This window comes from Aegilops tauschii, chromosome 7, assembly GCF_002575655.3.
Source record: "Aegilops tauschii subsp. strangulata cultivar AL8/78 chromosome 7, Aet v6.0, whole genome shotgun sequence".
Taxonomy (NCBI): domain Eukaryota; kingdom Viridiplantae; phylum Streptophyta; class Magnoliopsida; order Poales; family Poaceae; genus Aegilops; species Aegilops tauschii.
Window position 1 is genome coordinate 301,994,780 of NC_053041.3, and position 16,270 is coordinate 302,011,049.

The 16,270-nt window shown below is 43.0% G+C and overlaps 1 protein-coding gene and 1 long non-coding RNA gene across 5 annotated transcripts; one reads left to right on the plus strand and one right to left on the minus strand.

The window, feature by feature from the left end:
• Positions 1-3,249: 3,249 nt before the first annotated feature.
• On the plus strand, positions 3,250-10,013 carry LOC141026501 (uncharacterized). 2 transcript variants are annotated; one of them, XR_012188714.1, is made up of 3 exons: positions 3,250-4,371; positions 5,189-6,431; positions 6,842-10,013. It is a non-coding gene; the product is annotated as an uncharacterized lncRNA (long non-coding RNA). The 2 variants fall into 2 exon arrangements; XR_012188713.1 differs by having other exon boundaries at positions 5,189-6,424.
• Positions 3,324-10,936, minus strand: LOC109774493 (uncharacterized). Of its 3 annotated transcripts, none has more exons than XM_073503159.1 (3): positions 10,455-10,846; positions 8,697-8,762; positions 3,324-8,559 (listed from the first exon to the last, which is right to left on the minus strand). In XM_073503159.1, the coding sequence occupies exons 1-3, from the start codon at positions 10,730-10,732 to the stop codon at positions 8,442-8,444; spliced, it is 462 nt and encodes a 153-aa protein (XP_073359260.1). In that variant the 5' UTR covers positions 10,733-10,846; the 3' UTR covers positions 3,324-8,441. The 3 variants fall into 3 exon arrangements, 2 of the variants coding, with proteins under 2 accessions (XP_073359260.1, XP_020188805.1); XM_020333216.4 differs by having other exon boundaries at positions 8,655-8,762; XR_012188712.1 differs by lacking the exons at positions 3,324-8,559; positions 8,697-8,762 and adding an exon at positions 10,177-10,372 and having other exon boundaries at positions 10,455-10,936.
• Between the last annotated feature and the right edge of the window lie 5,334 nt (positions 10,937-16,270).

Sequence of the window (16,270 nt, forward strand, 5' to 3'; positions counted from 1 at the left end):
ACTAATTAGGCACGTTCATCTGGTGGGACCGAATTATTACGGTGCAGATTAACGCTATGAATTTTCTTTTTAGATAATGCTAGAGACTTTTTCAACATGGACAACAAGTCCAATGGGCTCACGTAAGACATGTCCAATAGGCTCACATAGGCCAATGAAAAGGATGGCGTAGGCCAATTAAAATTCTACCAAAACAAATCCATCTCCATTGTAGAAAAAACATCTCCGCCAAAAATAAAAGAGCAACCGACCCGTGCAAGCAGGATCGGTCGCTTCTCCTCTACAACGGCATCGACGTAACCCCTCGCTTCTTCTCTCCCTCATCGACAGATGGGCGAGAGCCAAAACACCACTTCTCATCCTCGAATCGATGTAACATTTTTCTCTCCCCGATCCTCTTTGCCCCCAAACTTTTAATTTTCACGGATTTCAGGTTATAACTACAGTATATTACAATGTTGAAACCGTTTTCAGCCCAATAAATAAATCGATCTCGTGGTTTTTGATGCAGCAGAGGTGGTGCACGGATAGGCGGATAGCAGTTTGAAGCAGCCTCGGCGATTGCCGTTGTTGGCAAGGTTTCAGAGTGCACGTTCGTCAGCAGTTGCTGCTGGCCCCAATCCGCACGAAAGTAACCTGTAGCCTTTATTCTCCTGTTATATTAGCAAACTCTTCTTTCCTATTGGGTTTTGTTGAGCTAAAGCCCTAGCGCCGGTGTTCATCTTTCTTTCCATCTACGGGTGCCATCTTTTAGCTGTCCTTGACATCAAGATTCATCAGCACCCACTACAATTATCAATGAAAAAGCACGACCCACAATCCAAATCTTACACATTACATCGTTGACTGCAGGCTGGGAGGCACGTATCCAGGCAGGCAGCCAGCAACGGACCTAGGTCAGGGCAAATTCCAGGAACTACAATGGATTGGCAGCATGCAAGATTCACACCCCAAACTCGGTTTGAGTTCACGTGCTGCGCCGGAGCGGCGCCGGCGCCGGAGAGCCGATCACATCGTGTGTCCTGTCCGCTCCGTACTCCGTATAGTGTGCTTGGGATGATATCTACAAGCAGATCAAGCAGATTACCATATACTATATGTAAGTATTAATGTTTTGTTCCATTGGTATAATTAGATTAGTTCATAGATTTTGGTTAGTGCATTCAGCCACTAAACTATCTAATTACCAACTAAGATCGACGATGAATTTACTGCTCTAATACAATGCAGATGTGCCAAGTCATTGTCATGTGTGCATGTACGACTTGCTAATGGCCTGAAACAGTCTCTCCCCTGGTACGTACACGAGCCAATGAGCACACCCATCTACACTGGTATGAATACATTGCATATGTACAATTGGGGGAAAATCTCTTTGCCACTTAGGTTTTGAAAGTTATGTCCCAATTTTTACAAGTTCAACTATATATCTTATTTATTTTTGCAGTTACACAGTTAAGGTTATCAGATCAATGTTAAAGTTTTAAATATCTGTGGGGTTCATAGATAATTGCTTTAGCTTTCACTAAGTGTGCTAGCACACTATATTTTGTATCTGAAGGAAACAAGTGATCTAGCAATAAAATCAATTATTTACTTTCATGTGGATATCATTTTTATTTTGTAGGTACATGCAGTTTTGTAGATGCCTTATGTTAGATTTTGTCCGTAGCTACCTTGATGAAAAAAGGTGGTAGTGAGCAGACTAAAATTAATTCTGTTGCAAAAAAAATTGATGTCAGCAAAGAATACCAATGTAGAATTGTTAAATCTCCATATTAAGCTTTGGAGAGGAAAATGTTTCTCAGTTGGTGATGTGGGAATTTCGTCTCCTGTTTACATTTCCCATTAGTGAAATCCTGAAATATGACTTCTGGACTTGCATGGAAAGAGTTTCTGGATTATGAAATTATGACTACTTCCTACTCCCTCCGTTCCAAAATAGATGACTCAAATTTGTACTAACTTTATAAATTTTACAAATATATCCATATATTGGTCATGACAAAGTTGTCAGGACACACAAGTAGATTATGTTGAAACTTCACCGCCAGCTCAAGACAAGAGGTCTAGGTAATTATTAGTCCTATTAATGTTTCTTTCCCACTGCCACGAGTTAGATTTCATTGATCTTCAAACTTATGTTGATGTGAACATTTTCTGCTTACAATAATCATTATCTTATTAAGATATGTCTGATAATTTTGAACCTTACAGTATAGACATGATAACATATATCTATATAAGCATTGGCTATATGGATATTCATAATACATACCAGCCAGACATTTTCGAATGGCTAATTTCCATTATCATTTTCTTCATTTAAGGAAGTTTTTAATCTTGGAACTCAGTGTTTACAAATCATGAAGATGAAACAGAAGAGCAACAAAGAGAAGCAAGAGGTGCCAAATTAACAAACAGGGACGACGAAATCAAGAGGTACCTTGATGCTTGGCACATATCCGAATGTGAAGCCTCATGGCACATATTTCAGTTTCCTCTTCAGTATAGAGAGCCTGCGGTTGAAAGGTTACAATTTCACCTAGAGAATGAACATGTTATGGTATTCCTGGACTCGGTGGATTTAGATAAAATTGTATCTCACCCTAACATAGAAAAGACAATATTCACAGAATGGATAACAGTCAACCAATTGCATGACGAAGCTCTCAGTTTGACGTATGCACAGTTTCCAACCAAATGGACTTGGCATGCAAAAGAGAAAGAATGGAGGAAAAAACATGGTGGGAAAAAAAACATAGGCAGGATTTAGTATGCACAACCAACAAGCGGTTAAAAATACTACTTGAGAATGCTCCTAAATTGAACATATAAACCCTTCTACGCTACCCGCATACCTGAGGCCATCGCGTTTTGCCTTCGATCTGGTTCACCCAATATGCATCGGTGTAAAGTTTTCAGTACTTTTTGGCTGGCTGTCAAAGATCTGGCCGTCAGTTCTAGCTCACTCTGTGTTTTTGCGGCTTAGTGGATGACACATGGGCCACGCATCTGCATGGGCCAGCCGTGCAGTGTGCGTTGCATGCGTGCATGCATGTGAGAAAAAGAGATGCTCTGCGGTAAAAAGAGGAGTGGACTGGAGCGCTTGTCTCCCGCAAGGCGTCGACTGTGGGCTGCTGGTTCGTTTTAGAGTTGATGACGTGTGGGCCAATATACAGCGCGGGCCCGTTGTTTCAGTCGCTGCGTGCGTGCGTGTGCTTATTATGCTGGAAAAGAGGGGTGGGATGCAATGATCGTGGGCTGCAGGCCATCCAGAGCGGGCAGCAGCACAACCAGAGAAAAAGGAGAAGCGACAGGGCGGGCAGCAGCGTCTCCTCCCCCCGCCCTCATCCCTATTGCCGCCGCCGGGTCCTCTCCTCTCCCTATCGGTGCGAGTGGGCGGGTCGCGGCTTGCGGAGAGCGAGGAGAGGGAGGAGACAGATGCGTGAGGAGGAGGAGGCCACGGCCGTCGGCTCCTCTCCTCTCCCCGTCGGCGCCAGCGCGCTGGTCGCGGGGAGTGAGGAGAGCGAGGAGAGGGAGGGGGAAGATGCGTGAGGAGGAGGACCAGGCGGTGGCGCGGCAGCCAGATCCGAGGCGCGTGGGCGCGGAGGCAGCCGCGGTGGGCTCCGGCCTCTTCTTCACGCACGGCGGCAGGAGCAGCTCCACCTCTCCACTCCCCCACGCGTGAGCCCTCCACAACCCCACCCACCACACCGAGGCGGCGTCCAGAGGCGGTCGGCGGTGGCGCAGGTGGTCTCCCTCCCGCGCCCTTCTCTTTCCTCTCCTCGACGGCGCCGGTGAGATCCATCCCGTGCCTTCCCTCCTCTCGCGTCCCCCCTCCCCCCACAGCGGCCCTCCCTGTTGATGGAATCCATCTCTTCTATGCTCTTCTTCTTCCCCTTCCCTGCCTCCCCGGTTCTCAATGATCCCATCTATTTGTACATACTAAGCTAGCTCAACCACACAGGCAGCTTGATTGGTTCCTATACTAGCAACAGTACGTTTGTGTCTAGGCGGAACCTCCTGTACGTGCGATTTCGTGGAGTCATCTAGCTCTAGATAGATGCCACTGGACTCCCAGGTTCTTTCCTGTGTAGGAGCTTACTAAATTTTGTAGTTTGCAATGGCTGTTTGGGTGACATCTCAGATTCCCTTTGAGGTCCTGTATGCGCCTTGTTCAACTTTGGTTCAAATTCATATCATAGTTAGTCCTGCTGCATGATGGAACTAGCTAAGGTGGTTGTTGTTTTGCTACCTAATGGGCACAATCTTTTAATCTTTTTCGTTTCCAGGTTCTGATAGATGAGTGATGACTAATGGTTGATGCAAAGGAGGAGGCGTACTGATGGAAGTTGGCAGCAAAATCAGGTGAGACTGGATAGCCCGTCCCAAGTGCGCATGTGAGCCCCCCCCCCCCCTCTCTCTCACACACATTTTTCCTTTGAGGTTACAAACGCGAGCACCAGCTGTTGTCGCCTTGTTGGGTCAAGCCGCCATTGCACCAGACACACAAATACACATTGCTCTCAGATTCTTTTGGTGGGGTTTGCAAGTAGAGAGATCGCATTTACGAATTATATTTTGCCATCACACAGAATGACACAAGATGAGGCAATAGGTGTGTGCTGCAGAAGATGCTCTCCAACCATTTGAATCTGCAGTTCTCCACAACTCATTTACAACAAAAGCCTTGAGTAGTAGCACTGATGTCACTATAAGATATAATTTTGTAAAAATCCAAATAAGCATTGTACATACAATTCAGTTCCATACATTAAGCATAACTCAATCTATAGGCCGAATGAATTGAAACTGAAAATATAAGTGATGCACCAAATTTTTTTCTAGGAAAATTGGGGCATTTCTTTTTAGCATTACTCCTTATACATTAAATATTATGTGCCAAAACAGGATGGATAGAACCATACTTTGTGCTGGCTTGAATTTAATACTTATATATCAATTCCTTACTCTAGCCTTTTCATCAGGATTAATAAGTAGTAGTGATGCATCACTTCTCTAATAGCCTACAGCTGGCAAAACTTAGGTTATGATACATCATGTGTCAACTGTCAATTTTATAAATGTCTGTATATTATGTCATAATCTTCCGACATGATTTCAATGTTTACAGGTGTACTACAATGCAGTAAACTGATCGTGTACATTTCTCAATTTTCCATAGGACCTCTCCGTCCTCGAGCCCTTCTTCTCCTCTCTCCGCGCTGTCTCGCCTCCCCTGCTCTCGCACCGCCACCTTCCCTGCCCGGCGCTCGAGGCGCCATGATTTTGGATCGGGCGGATATCTTCACCAGGAGAGTAGGAGCACTTGCTGTTAATATGAACGATCTCTCACTAAGTTTTTGTTATGGCGTTGTGTGCCGATTCATGATTTAAACACGCAAAATGTCTGGTTTGCATATTTGTGCCTAGCCCTGTTACCAGCAGTGTATTTTTTGCTGTAAGAAAGACAACAATGCTTTATTTCTTTGACTTTTTGACCGTGTCTAATTTCTGGTAAAAGAGAGGAATTTCAGAGAGATAGACAACCTGAAGAGCTTTGAATGGTTGTTCGAGTGTGCCGCCAGCCTCCTCGCCGCTGCTGTTGCGTAGCTGGCACCGGTGTGTGGCTACTGCCGAGATAAGCGCAGTTTACTCCAGGTTTGGTGATGGTGTTGAACAACACCTTAACTGTGGCCAAGGAATTTAGTAGCATTGTGGGATCATAAACCAGTTTTTCTGTTCTCTGTGCTCACATAGTAAGAACATGCTTGCAAGTTCTTTTCCTTAGGTGTAATTTCTTTTGCTGAGATAGATTAAGCCTGGGTCGAGGTGGCTGCTGTGTGCCGGTTGCCAGTACTTGTTTGTTGTAATGTCTTACCCAGTGAGATTTCTTTTATTCTTGCCTATTTTCAGAGGTTCTGCTTGAAGATTCTCTAATCACTTTCTTTGGAACTTTTTGCTGAGATATGCTTCCAGGTTACTTCAATGTTACCAGACTTAAAATGTACTATCTAGCATACTAGCACGTGTGTATATGATGCCTCCTTTTATCCTTGAATGTAAGACACATGGTGTTTTGTTCCATTGTTATGCTTAACGGAAGTGATGTTCTATTATCATATTCAAAACTATAGCTCTTTGTTTGCAGTATCTCGGAGGGAGCAATATTTTGATACTTGCTTTATAGGAATTCTCTTTCTTTGCCTAGAATTTGTGATTTATGGCTGATGTCAATTCCACCTTTGTAGGTGTTTCTCAATTATTACTAATGTTGAAACTGCAGAGGAGCAGGAGATGAGGAGGGCCCCACTTGGTGTACAATGCTGAATGATGCGGCAGTTAGACCGGGAGATGAGGAGCGCGGCACTGGGTGTACGAAGGATTAGTAGGAAGAATGTTAATCACAGTGGGTGAAAAGGTATACGGTAAGCTTGAGCTTGAATAAATGTTCACTGCTTGGTTCATATTTGATTCCAATGCCTTCGCTTTAATGTCATTGGTTTGTCCCAAGTTTATGTTCAGAGATTATGATTCAAATATTCTGTTTGGATTTCTTACAAACAAATTGTGTGATTATTGCCCAATTCTAGCTTCATCTACTATACCTTATAATTTATATATTAATTGTCGAAAATTCTGATTTAGATCATGTTAGTTCCAGGCAGCGAGTACTAGAAAGCATGATCATATTTTAGGGCATTTTTCTACTATGTGCAAGAAATTTAATTTGATGGATATGCGACCTGTTTTCTCTTGATTATGTGTGGATTTTAATAGACAATCATTTCTGTAGAAGGTAACCTGATTGAGACTGTTTTGTTATTTCCATGTGCAGAAAATGCGAGCTCGGCTGATTGCATACTGTTTGGTTGAGTTGTTTTGTCCTAAAGATACAATCAAGCTGAAGATTTCTTTTGTATGGAAATTCACCATGGGAATCGAAATAATGGTACTCTGCACAGCCTTTACTTTCTTTCATCGATTCTTCATTCTACAAGTCACACCTTTTCTATTTGGTAAAAGAAGAGTGAGCTCATGCTTGAACTTCCACTATATATGTTAACACTTGGATACTGTATCAATCCAGTAATCATCTGATCCTTCATTGTTTTCCCTTGCATTGCCTCCTTTAACTCTTCTGGACCTTTGAAAAGAATGATTTTTCGATTACATAATGTATTATGTTTTGTTTCGTTGTCGAGAGGTAGATGGTAAAGTAGGCTGGTATTTTCATTTTGTTCATATGCAGATATTTGATATAAGTGAATATATACCCTTTGGTAGGTGAATGTGCTCTCCGTTAATATCACTGATATATTTGAGCTTCAGAGAAGGATATCTATGCCATTTTGTTTTTGTTTTTTGAACAAAAGAGTGTTGTATGTGTATCGTTAAGGGGATGAACCAGCAAAGTTACCTACGCAATTTAGCAGGATGTGGCTGATACGTACAGAGTGGTTTACTTAGGTTTGGTGTTACTGCTATCTCTTTCGTTGTAAAACTGCAGAGCAGCAGAGTTTATAGATTTATCGACCATGCTTTTGGTGCCAGTAGTTTTGTATGTAAGATGTAGCTGTTGTGCAGCTCCATGTGTCTGTGTGATCTGATGTATAGATATAACATAACATTCTAAAATTTATAGTTATTCTCTATATATGAGAAAGCATGAAAGAACTGTGTATTAGGGTAAATAATCTTTTCTGCTGTTTGATAAAACAGTTAGGCGGCTACCCTGTCATATATTTTGATTCTCCTTTGACGAAATTCCTATCCTTGAATGCCATTTTCTCCATGGTTTTTATGTTTTATGTTGTTCACTACATGATACTGAATTAACAGTTACACGAAAGTTTAGCGAACACTTTTCTAAGAGAAGCCTCTTCCCGCACATGGATGCTGATCATGATGAGCTACCAATCAGTACAGCAGATGGGACTACCAGTGTCACGACCCTCTTTATCAAGGGCGTCGACAACAGGGCTACACTCACAATGAACTAGAGCAGCTTCTTCCATAAGGCAAACATGAAGAAAGGGTGTACATATGCTTTCACCTTCAAGTGCACCTCCAAGGGTCTTTGCATGATGTCTATCCAATCTAAGCAGGTCACAGTAGTCCTTTGCTACGTAACTTGGTATTACTATAAGTACCTATTGAGACTTTTATATCTGGCATCATTTTGGATCTTATGTAAAAAAAATTATGATAATCCTGTCCGTATGACTATTATCAATCCATACTAATTTTCATATGTTTCCTTCCGTGTCTACATATTTTGATGCACACTCTTTCAATATTTGGCTTGCTCTTGGCCTTTGCGCCATGGGCGCAACTGGTCATCTAGTACCATGAAAGGATGCAGATTCTATGAAGAAACCCGAACTGTTGATGGGGTTGTACATCCAACATACAAATCTGCATGTTATGCTCTTGGGCTACTTAATGACGACAAGGAGTGGGATGACTGCATCAAGGAAGCATCCCATTGGGCCTCTGCTCCTCAAATGCGCCAACTTTTCTATACGATACTTTGATTTTGCAAGGTAACGGATCCTGCAAAGTTGTGGCAAACAAACTGGGAATTACTATCTGAGGACATCCAACGTTGGCAAAGAAGAATACTCAATTTTCAGGCCCTAGAACTCAACTCAGCGCAAATAAAGAGGCTCCTCTTGGCAGAGATGGAACACCTGTTGACCAAAGGTGGTAAGTCCCTCAAAGATTTTCCAGGAATGCCACTACCAGATAGTTCAATTCTTCAAGATATAAATAATAGATTAGTAAACGAGGAACTAAACTAAGATAAAGATTCATTAAGAATAGAGCACACAGAGTTACTGCAAAAGCTAAATCAAGATCAGAGGATGGCTTTTGCTGTTATAATAGAATCAGGTAATAGCAGTCTTGGAAAATTGATTTTCGTTGACGGATATGGCAGAACTGGAAAGACATTTTTGCGGAAAGCAGTCACAAGAAAATTAAGATCTGGAGGAAAAATAGTTCTAGGCTTCTAGCAGTAGCTTCAAGTGGTACAACAACACTTCTTTTACAGGGTGGAAGAACAGCTCATTCAAGATTTCACATTCCGCTCAAGATCACTAACGAGTCGACATGCAACATCAAGCAAGGAACATTTCTCGCGAAACTAATAAAGAAAACTTCACTGATAATATGGGATGAAGAACCTATGACACCCAAGCACTGTTTTGAGGCACTAGACAAGAGTTTGAGAGACATACTTCGATTCACAAATGAGGATGCTGAGCATAGACTGTTTGGAGGAATGACGGTAGTCTTGGGAGGTGACTTCAGGCGAATCCTACCAGTTATTCCAAAGGGGGAAAGGGAACATATCATTTCTGCATCTGTAAAGAGATCCTAAATATGCGTCTGAATTCATCCGAGTTTCTAAATAGTCTAACATTTTTTGGAATACCAGACCATGAACTGAGGCTGAAAGTAGGATTACCAGTAATGCTTACGACTATGAGTAACTTCAATCAAAGTGCAGGACTTTGCAATGGGACAAGACTAACAATAACACAGCTAGAGAAGCGTTTCATCGAAGGCCAGGTCATAACAGGTACTAACATTGGCGACAAAGTTTACATCCCACGAATTATTATGTCACCAAGTGATTCAGAATGGCCTTTCATTCTGAAAAGGAGACAATACCCAATATCAGTGTGCTTTGCTATGACTATAAACAAACGTCAGGGGCAATCTCTCAAAAAGGTTGGACTCTACTTACAAAGGCAAGTGTTCACACAGCTCTATGTTGCAATGTCAAGGGTTACCAGCAGAAATGGATTGCGGATACTCATACCAGATGAAGAGCGTCGATCCGACAAGGTTGCAGAAAACATTGTTTTCAAGGATATATTATAGATATTTGTTTTTCAATAGCTAGAATTACAGCAGGTACAACCATTCTTATATGACTAAATATAATGTGTTGAAGACATAGCAGCCTTATCTTTTTTAAATTGAATTTTTAAAATTGTTTTAAATAGTTGTCTCTGAAATATTTTATTTGTCACCAAGGTACTTCTCTCTGCATTTACAGGCAAACAAAAATATTGGGGTAAGGGCTCACAACTGATTTCACAAAATCAATATCAGTTATATATGTATATGCATCAGGGACGTGGTTCTAAAGTTACAGAACCATTAAGGAACAAAGATCATTTTCTCAATTACTATAACATTTATTTCTTACATAGCCTAGCAATACATATCCGGCCTCACAAATAATAGAAAATTGGACAATGTAATTGCTAAACAAAATACTGGAACAAGTAACTTCGTAGCTGCATCTGCCCAGCAATCTCCTTGATGGCTCCTCCACCATCGTCTCTGAAGTACACTGTACAGCAGGATGCAGACATACGCTACTCAAATTTATTTAATAGATTGAGGAAATGGTAAGGCAAAGGGACGATACGCACCTGTTCGTACAAACGCTGGCGCTGGATAAGATAATGCTCCTTTCTTTGGTAGATGGATAGGAGCCGCCAGCGCTGCTGCTGGATGAGAAACGCTGCTCAACAACGCTGGCGCCGGAGGAGATTGCAGCTGCGGCGGAGACGGCGTACCACACCGCAAAGGGGAACGGCCAGATGGCCGGCGCTCCGGCCGGCGATGCGATGTAGTTCGCGAAGGAGGACTTTAGAAGGTCACCGATGCACGCGCTGTGCACGAGAGCCACCGGCGCAGCTGCTCTCATGGCGCCGGTCAGAGGAGCTCACTAGACAGCACGGCAGCGCCGACCGCGGCCGCCGAACCCGCCGCTCATGCTAGCAAAAATCTGTGACTAATAAAAGTACGCACATCTAAGCAGCCACGGTGTCACTCACTACAGAAAATACATTTTTTTAGTTGTACACAAAATACAATTGTTACTAATTACATTTGGTTTCATATATTAAAAAAATGTGTAATAAAACTACCTTCTCTGTATCAAAATATAGGACTTAGCCTAAAAAAGTCCTATATTTTGATACAGAAGTAGTTCATGGGCCATTTTTAATTCACTAACAAAAATGGTATCTCCTAACAATTTTATTCTTAATGGACATCACAAATCCCTGCAAATAAACTACTTCCTAAATACATCCATGTTAGCGTTCGAGAGAGTATTACTAAAAAAGAAAAACTTTCAATCTCAATCGAACACATATAATGCCATCATAAAAAGCAACTACAAATCATAGCAAATCTAACAGTTGAGTATATGATTCGCCCAAGGAGTTTTCTAAGGTGTTCTAGAACTGATCACCATCATGCAAAGAAGTAGTAAGTTAAGGAATATGGTACTAATTTTAGTTTTACATTTAACTTTAATTTTAATCGAAAAAATCTAAAGATAAATTGCAGTTTCAAAAAAGAACACATTTAGCAATCTTTGTATCCAGTATTACATTCATTAAGCCCACGAATAACCGTACATTTTCTTCATTTGTCCCCGCAATTAATATGCTAGCCCGTGCGAATGCACGGGTTGGCGACTAGTATAATCTAAACAATCCTAAATAGAGCTTCACAATTTTATCTAGGGTCGAGGGGTTAACCCCCGACAATCTACATAGCTCCGCCTAAACACAACATTTGCATGTACTGTAGTACTAGACTTAATATTCATGTTTCAGTTTCCTGTTCATTTTAAATATTGAATTGAGGACCATGCATGTCTTATATTTTACTCCCTTCGTTCCTAAATATTAGTCTTTTTAGAGATTTCAAGTGGACTGCCACCGTTTCGGAAAAAAAATCTCCGTTTCGGAAAAAATGGACTGCCACATACGGATGTATATAGACATATTTTAGAGTGTAGATTCACTCATTTTACTCCGTATGTAGTCACTTGTTGAAATCTCTAAACGACTAATATTTAGGAACAGAAGGAGTATTTTTGAATTCGTGTCATACATGCATGGTTTGGAAAAATAGATGCACTATACTTATTGGATTGCTGTTGTGTGTGTGCGTGGTCGTATGCTTGATACATACAAAGTTTTCTCACCACCATACCGTTCATTTTTTAAATTTGAATTTGCAACGAAAAACTTACTAGGGATACCATGAAATGTGAAATCCACGTTAAGATCACTATATCGCAAACTCACTCTAATTCAAGAACTCGTCATAAATCAGTTACCACGTTGAGATTACTATTTGCAAGGAAAATACGGGCATTGTAATACACATAGATTCGTTCGGAAATTTACAAGATTCCTTTCATATTCTTTTTTTGAGGGATCCTTTCGTATTCTTTTTTTTTGAGGGATCCTTCCGTATTCTCGAATGGTAGGACCCAATGGCGTACCAGTCAGACCTTGACTCGTGTTGATCCTAAAAAAAAGGGGCTCGTGTCCTTCTGGTGGCGTGCGTGGTATGCACATTAGCCAACCCCAACCAGTCGAGCCTCCGCGTTTCGAGTCAAAATATCTGGCGGCCAGAATTCCATCCCTAGGAAATTCCCCTCATGTCCCCGGTCCATAATGACTACCGATGAACAATGGAGGGATGCTTTAATAACTAGACAACGTTATATAACGTGCCGATCACGGTTCAATTCCCTCGATAGCCGCTACCCAAGGTCACCCGTCAACTGCATTGCCTAGTACTACTATGTACTACACCAGGATGAGCACAGAATTGAGCCCGTTTGTTCGTGCCTACTAGAACTTGAGTTAATATATCAGGCAATGCACTGGTACGGAGGGATTATCCTTTTACTTGCATATATAACTTGTCTGATGTCTAACTAAGCAAAATGTTTGACCAAATCTTTTCTTAAGAAATACAACATGAAAGATTTATTGTTTGAAAATTTATTGCATGATGCAGGTTATGATATTGTTTCGAATCCTGGATTTTAAATTTCAGAAAATCCAAAAGTGACCAGAAATTCATGAAACTGAGCATGGTCACGTGATATGGCACAAATATTCCTACGTAAATTTTTTTCTTCAATTTGAGACAAGCTGCTTATAAGAAGTTGCACAAATAAAGAGCCAAGGTATTTTGGAATAAAGACATGTCACGTTAAGGCGAACGCTTTCACTATTGAAACCGTGTGCATTTACGTGCCGCCACGAGTCCCGCTTCTAATCGGCAGGTGCCGTCCGAGCAAGCGTGTGAGTCAACGGGAGGCGTGCGAGCAAACCGCTGCGCCGGCTGACAGGGAGGCGTGTGAGCAGACCGCTGCGCAGGCTCCCCGGGAGGCGAGCCCTTTGACCAGGCTCCGCCGCCCACCTTCATCCCAACTGCTCCCACTTTTAATGTCGCCGGCGCCGTAGTTTAAAATCAACCCCGCACTACTCGGTATCGCTACAATCTTCTCTCTCCCCCTCCGATTCTCCTGTCGTCTACCTCCAACCAGCCAGACCTAACCGTACGCCATGCCGCATCACGATGGTCTGCCCTTAGTCTTCCAGTTTCCTGAGGAAGACACCTAGCCAGAGTCTCAAGAACATAAGGCGCTTTGGGACGAGCTTGAACAGGCCTTGCCGGAAGACGCCGCGCCTGTCCCTGCTCCCGTTCCGGCTCCCGTCGCCCCGACTGCGCCAGCGCCCGTCCCCGTGGCATTGATGGGCTGGGAGCCGCACATTGTCGCCGAGCTTGATGCCACAGGGTTCCATGAGGTCCCCACCGACTTTCACGCGCCCGTGCACCTGCCAGTGCATGCGCCTGCGCGTGCACTGACGCGCACGCCCGTGCCGGTGCCCGTGCAACTGCCAGCGCATGCACCTGCGCGTGCGTTGACGTGCGCGCCTGTGCCGGTGCCCGTGCACACGAATGTCTCCGTCGCGCCATTGCCAGCGCCTGTCCCCGCGCGGGTGCCAGTGCCCCCCTCAGCGGCATGGATGGCTGCCGTCGATCGCTTCCTTTCACCAACGCCAGTCGCCTCCTCCCGCCAGTTGACTCGCTCCTGGAGACCGAAGTCCAGAACATTGTGGCCTTCCTTGAAGCTAGGGCCAACGTCTAGGAGTGCGCCAACAACGACGCAAGACGCCGCCGTCGCCGTCGTGGTCGCCGTCGGTCAGTGGCCGGACGACACACAGAGCACGGCAGAGGAGCCGGTTCCCACCGTAAGACGTCCCTGCCGCCGCCGCGTAATCTAAATTTGCCATGAAAAACGTTCGGATTTCCATGCTTAAAATCCGAATGTTTATCATTTCCGTTTATTTTAGATCGATCGTCGTATGAATGTAAAGTCGGAGTCAGACCGAATGAAATCTATGGTTCGATCGATTGAATGTTCTGCTAGAGCTATATCAATTATATATAAAACGTCATCAAACCACATGTATTCCTTCTCATCCAACGACCTAGACTGCTTCAATGTCGAACGCTCAACACGTTTAGCGTGCAGTTAATTTCATGGCAAAAATAGTGCTAATCACATAATAACACGCAAATAATATCCTACTTAATATCCGCATGCACTTAATATACTTCCAAATTAACGTGCATTGCACGTACACATTGACTAGTACTACTAGTACTCCCTCCGATCCTTTTTAGTCTGCATATAAGAATTGTCTGAAGTCAAACTTCATAAAGTTTGACCATATCTATATGAAAAAATATGAACATCTACAATTCTAAAGTTACGATATGGAAATTAAATTCATGATGCATCTAATGGTATTGATTTTACCTTGTGAATGATGGTATTTTTTCTATAAAGTTGGTCAAACTTTATGAGGTTTGACTTCAGACAAATCTTATATGCAGACTAAAAAGGACCGGAGGGAGTACGTGAAACTGGTGCCGTAACTTGTGAACGCGTCCAGATATGGTCAACGGCAACATCGCCCGCGAGTTCTTCGTGTTTGCTTGTGCGTCTAAACACAGAAGGGGAGGAGAGAGAGAGAGAGCACATATGGAACCCACCAGTAAGTGAAGGCGAATAGTACATGCTAACGAGCCGGTTCCATTAATGTACTAAAAATAATATTACATGTTATCCATTAAATAGGCTGTGGTAATATAAAAACATTATATGAATAAAGGGGGTACAACAAACATTGATGTTCCACGTATGTTGCCTATTGACGTGCGGCTTGAAGGCCCTGGTGGTATGTTCAATCCTCGTCCTTTATTTTTTAATTTGTATATGGGTCCAAATTTTTTTCATGATAGGTGGGCCCCTCGGTGTGTAGTTTGCAGCACTTTAATTTGTGGGTCAAAATTTGTTCCATTCCAGGTGGACTATTGGTGTGTAGTTTTGTAGCTTATTTGTAATAATTAAAGAGAACAATAGAGTTTTTGCAATAATACCATGGTGCGACGTTGAAGGCGAGAAATGACGTGCGAGAGAGCGATGACCGAGCCAGAGGGAAGTCAATTGGGGGAGGTGCGGGGGTTGCAACGGTGTTTGGAGTAGTTGTGAGCCGAATGCTACGAAAATATAATCTAAACCCACCGGAATAAATGCCTACACAAATTAATCCAAGGTTGGAGTCCCCCTCGCAATGTAAATAGCTTCGGCATTGCGAGGGATGGAGAGGTAGCTTTAATGTGTGGAAGATACGGCGTGAGAAAGCGAGGTCAATCGAGAGACATATAGATAGAGAGACAAAGTGAGTGTGGTCCGACATTCATTGAAAAGATATATATATGCTCTGGAGAGATATTGTCCGATTGAGCTTTTGGGAAGGGTGAGGGCTGTAAGATAGAGCTTGAGAGATGATCCAGTCACAGACATGTAGATATATTTTATGCGTGGGAGGAAGCAAGGTCAATCGATTACATATATAAAGGGAGAGAGATTGAGTGAATGTGGGTCGTCGTGCGATCGAAAGAGTGAGACGGGTTGGAGAGAGTGACCTAGATAAACAATGTGCGTGAGAGAGTATACAATATGAATATGTCGAATTGGGCTCAAACATGGAGATATATCGTTTGTGTCCGAGAAAGAGCAAGGTCAATCGAGACATACAAAGAGAGAGAGAGAGGGAGAGAGAGAGAGATTGAGCGAGCGTGGCCCACCATGAGGTCGAAAGAGCGGGGGCGGCTTGGATGGACTGACCTAGATAGACAATCTACGTGAGAGAGTATAGAGTGTGTCGATCGAGGCCCGAACAGGGAGATATATCATTTGTGTGTGAAAGAAAATGAGGTTAATCGAGACTCGGATAAAGAGAGCGAGATTGAGAGAGTGTGGTCCTCCGTGCGGAAGAAAGAGTGAGACAGTCTTGAGGGAGTGACCTAGATAGACAACGTGCGTGCGAGAGGTTGGGGGGCTAGATTGGCA

Coding starts and splice junctions, on each gene's coding strand:
- LOC109774493 (XM_020333216.4), bottom strand. CDS start 10,732: ATGAGAGCAGCTGCGCCGGTGGCTCTCGTGCACAGCGCGTGCATCGGT. Junction 8,763..10,454: donor GCCAGCGTTTGTACGAACAG/GTGCGTATCGTC, acceptor TATATCTTGAAG/AATTGAACTATCTGGTAGTG. Junction 8,560..8,654: donor AGCCTCTTTATTTGCGCTGA/GTTGAGTTCTAG, acceptor ACAACTTTGCAG/GATCCGTTACCTTGCAAAAT.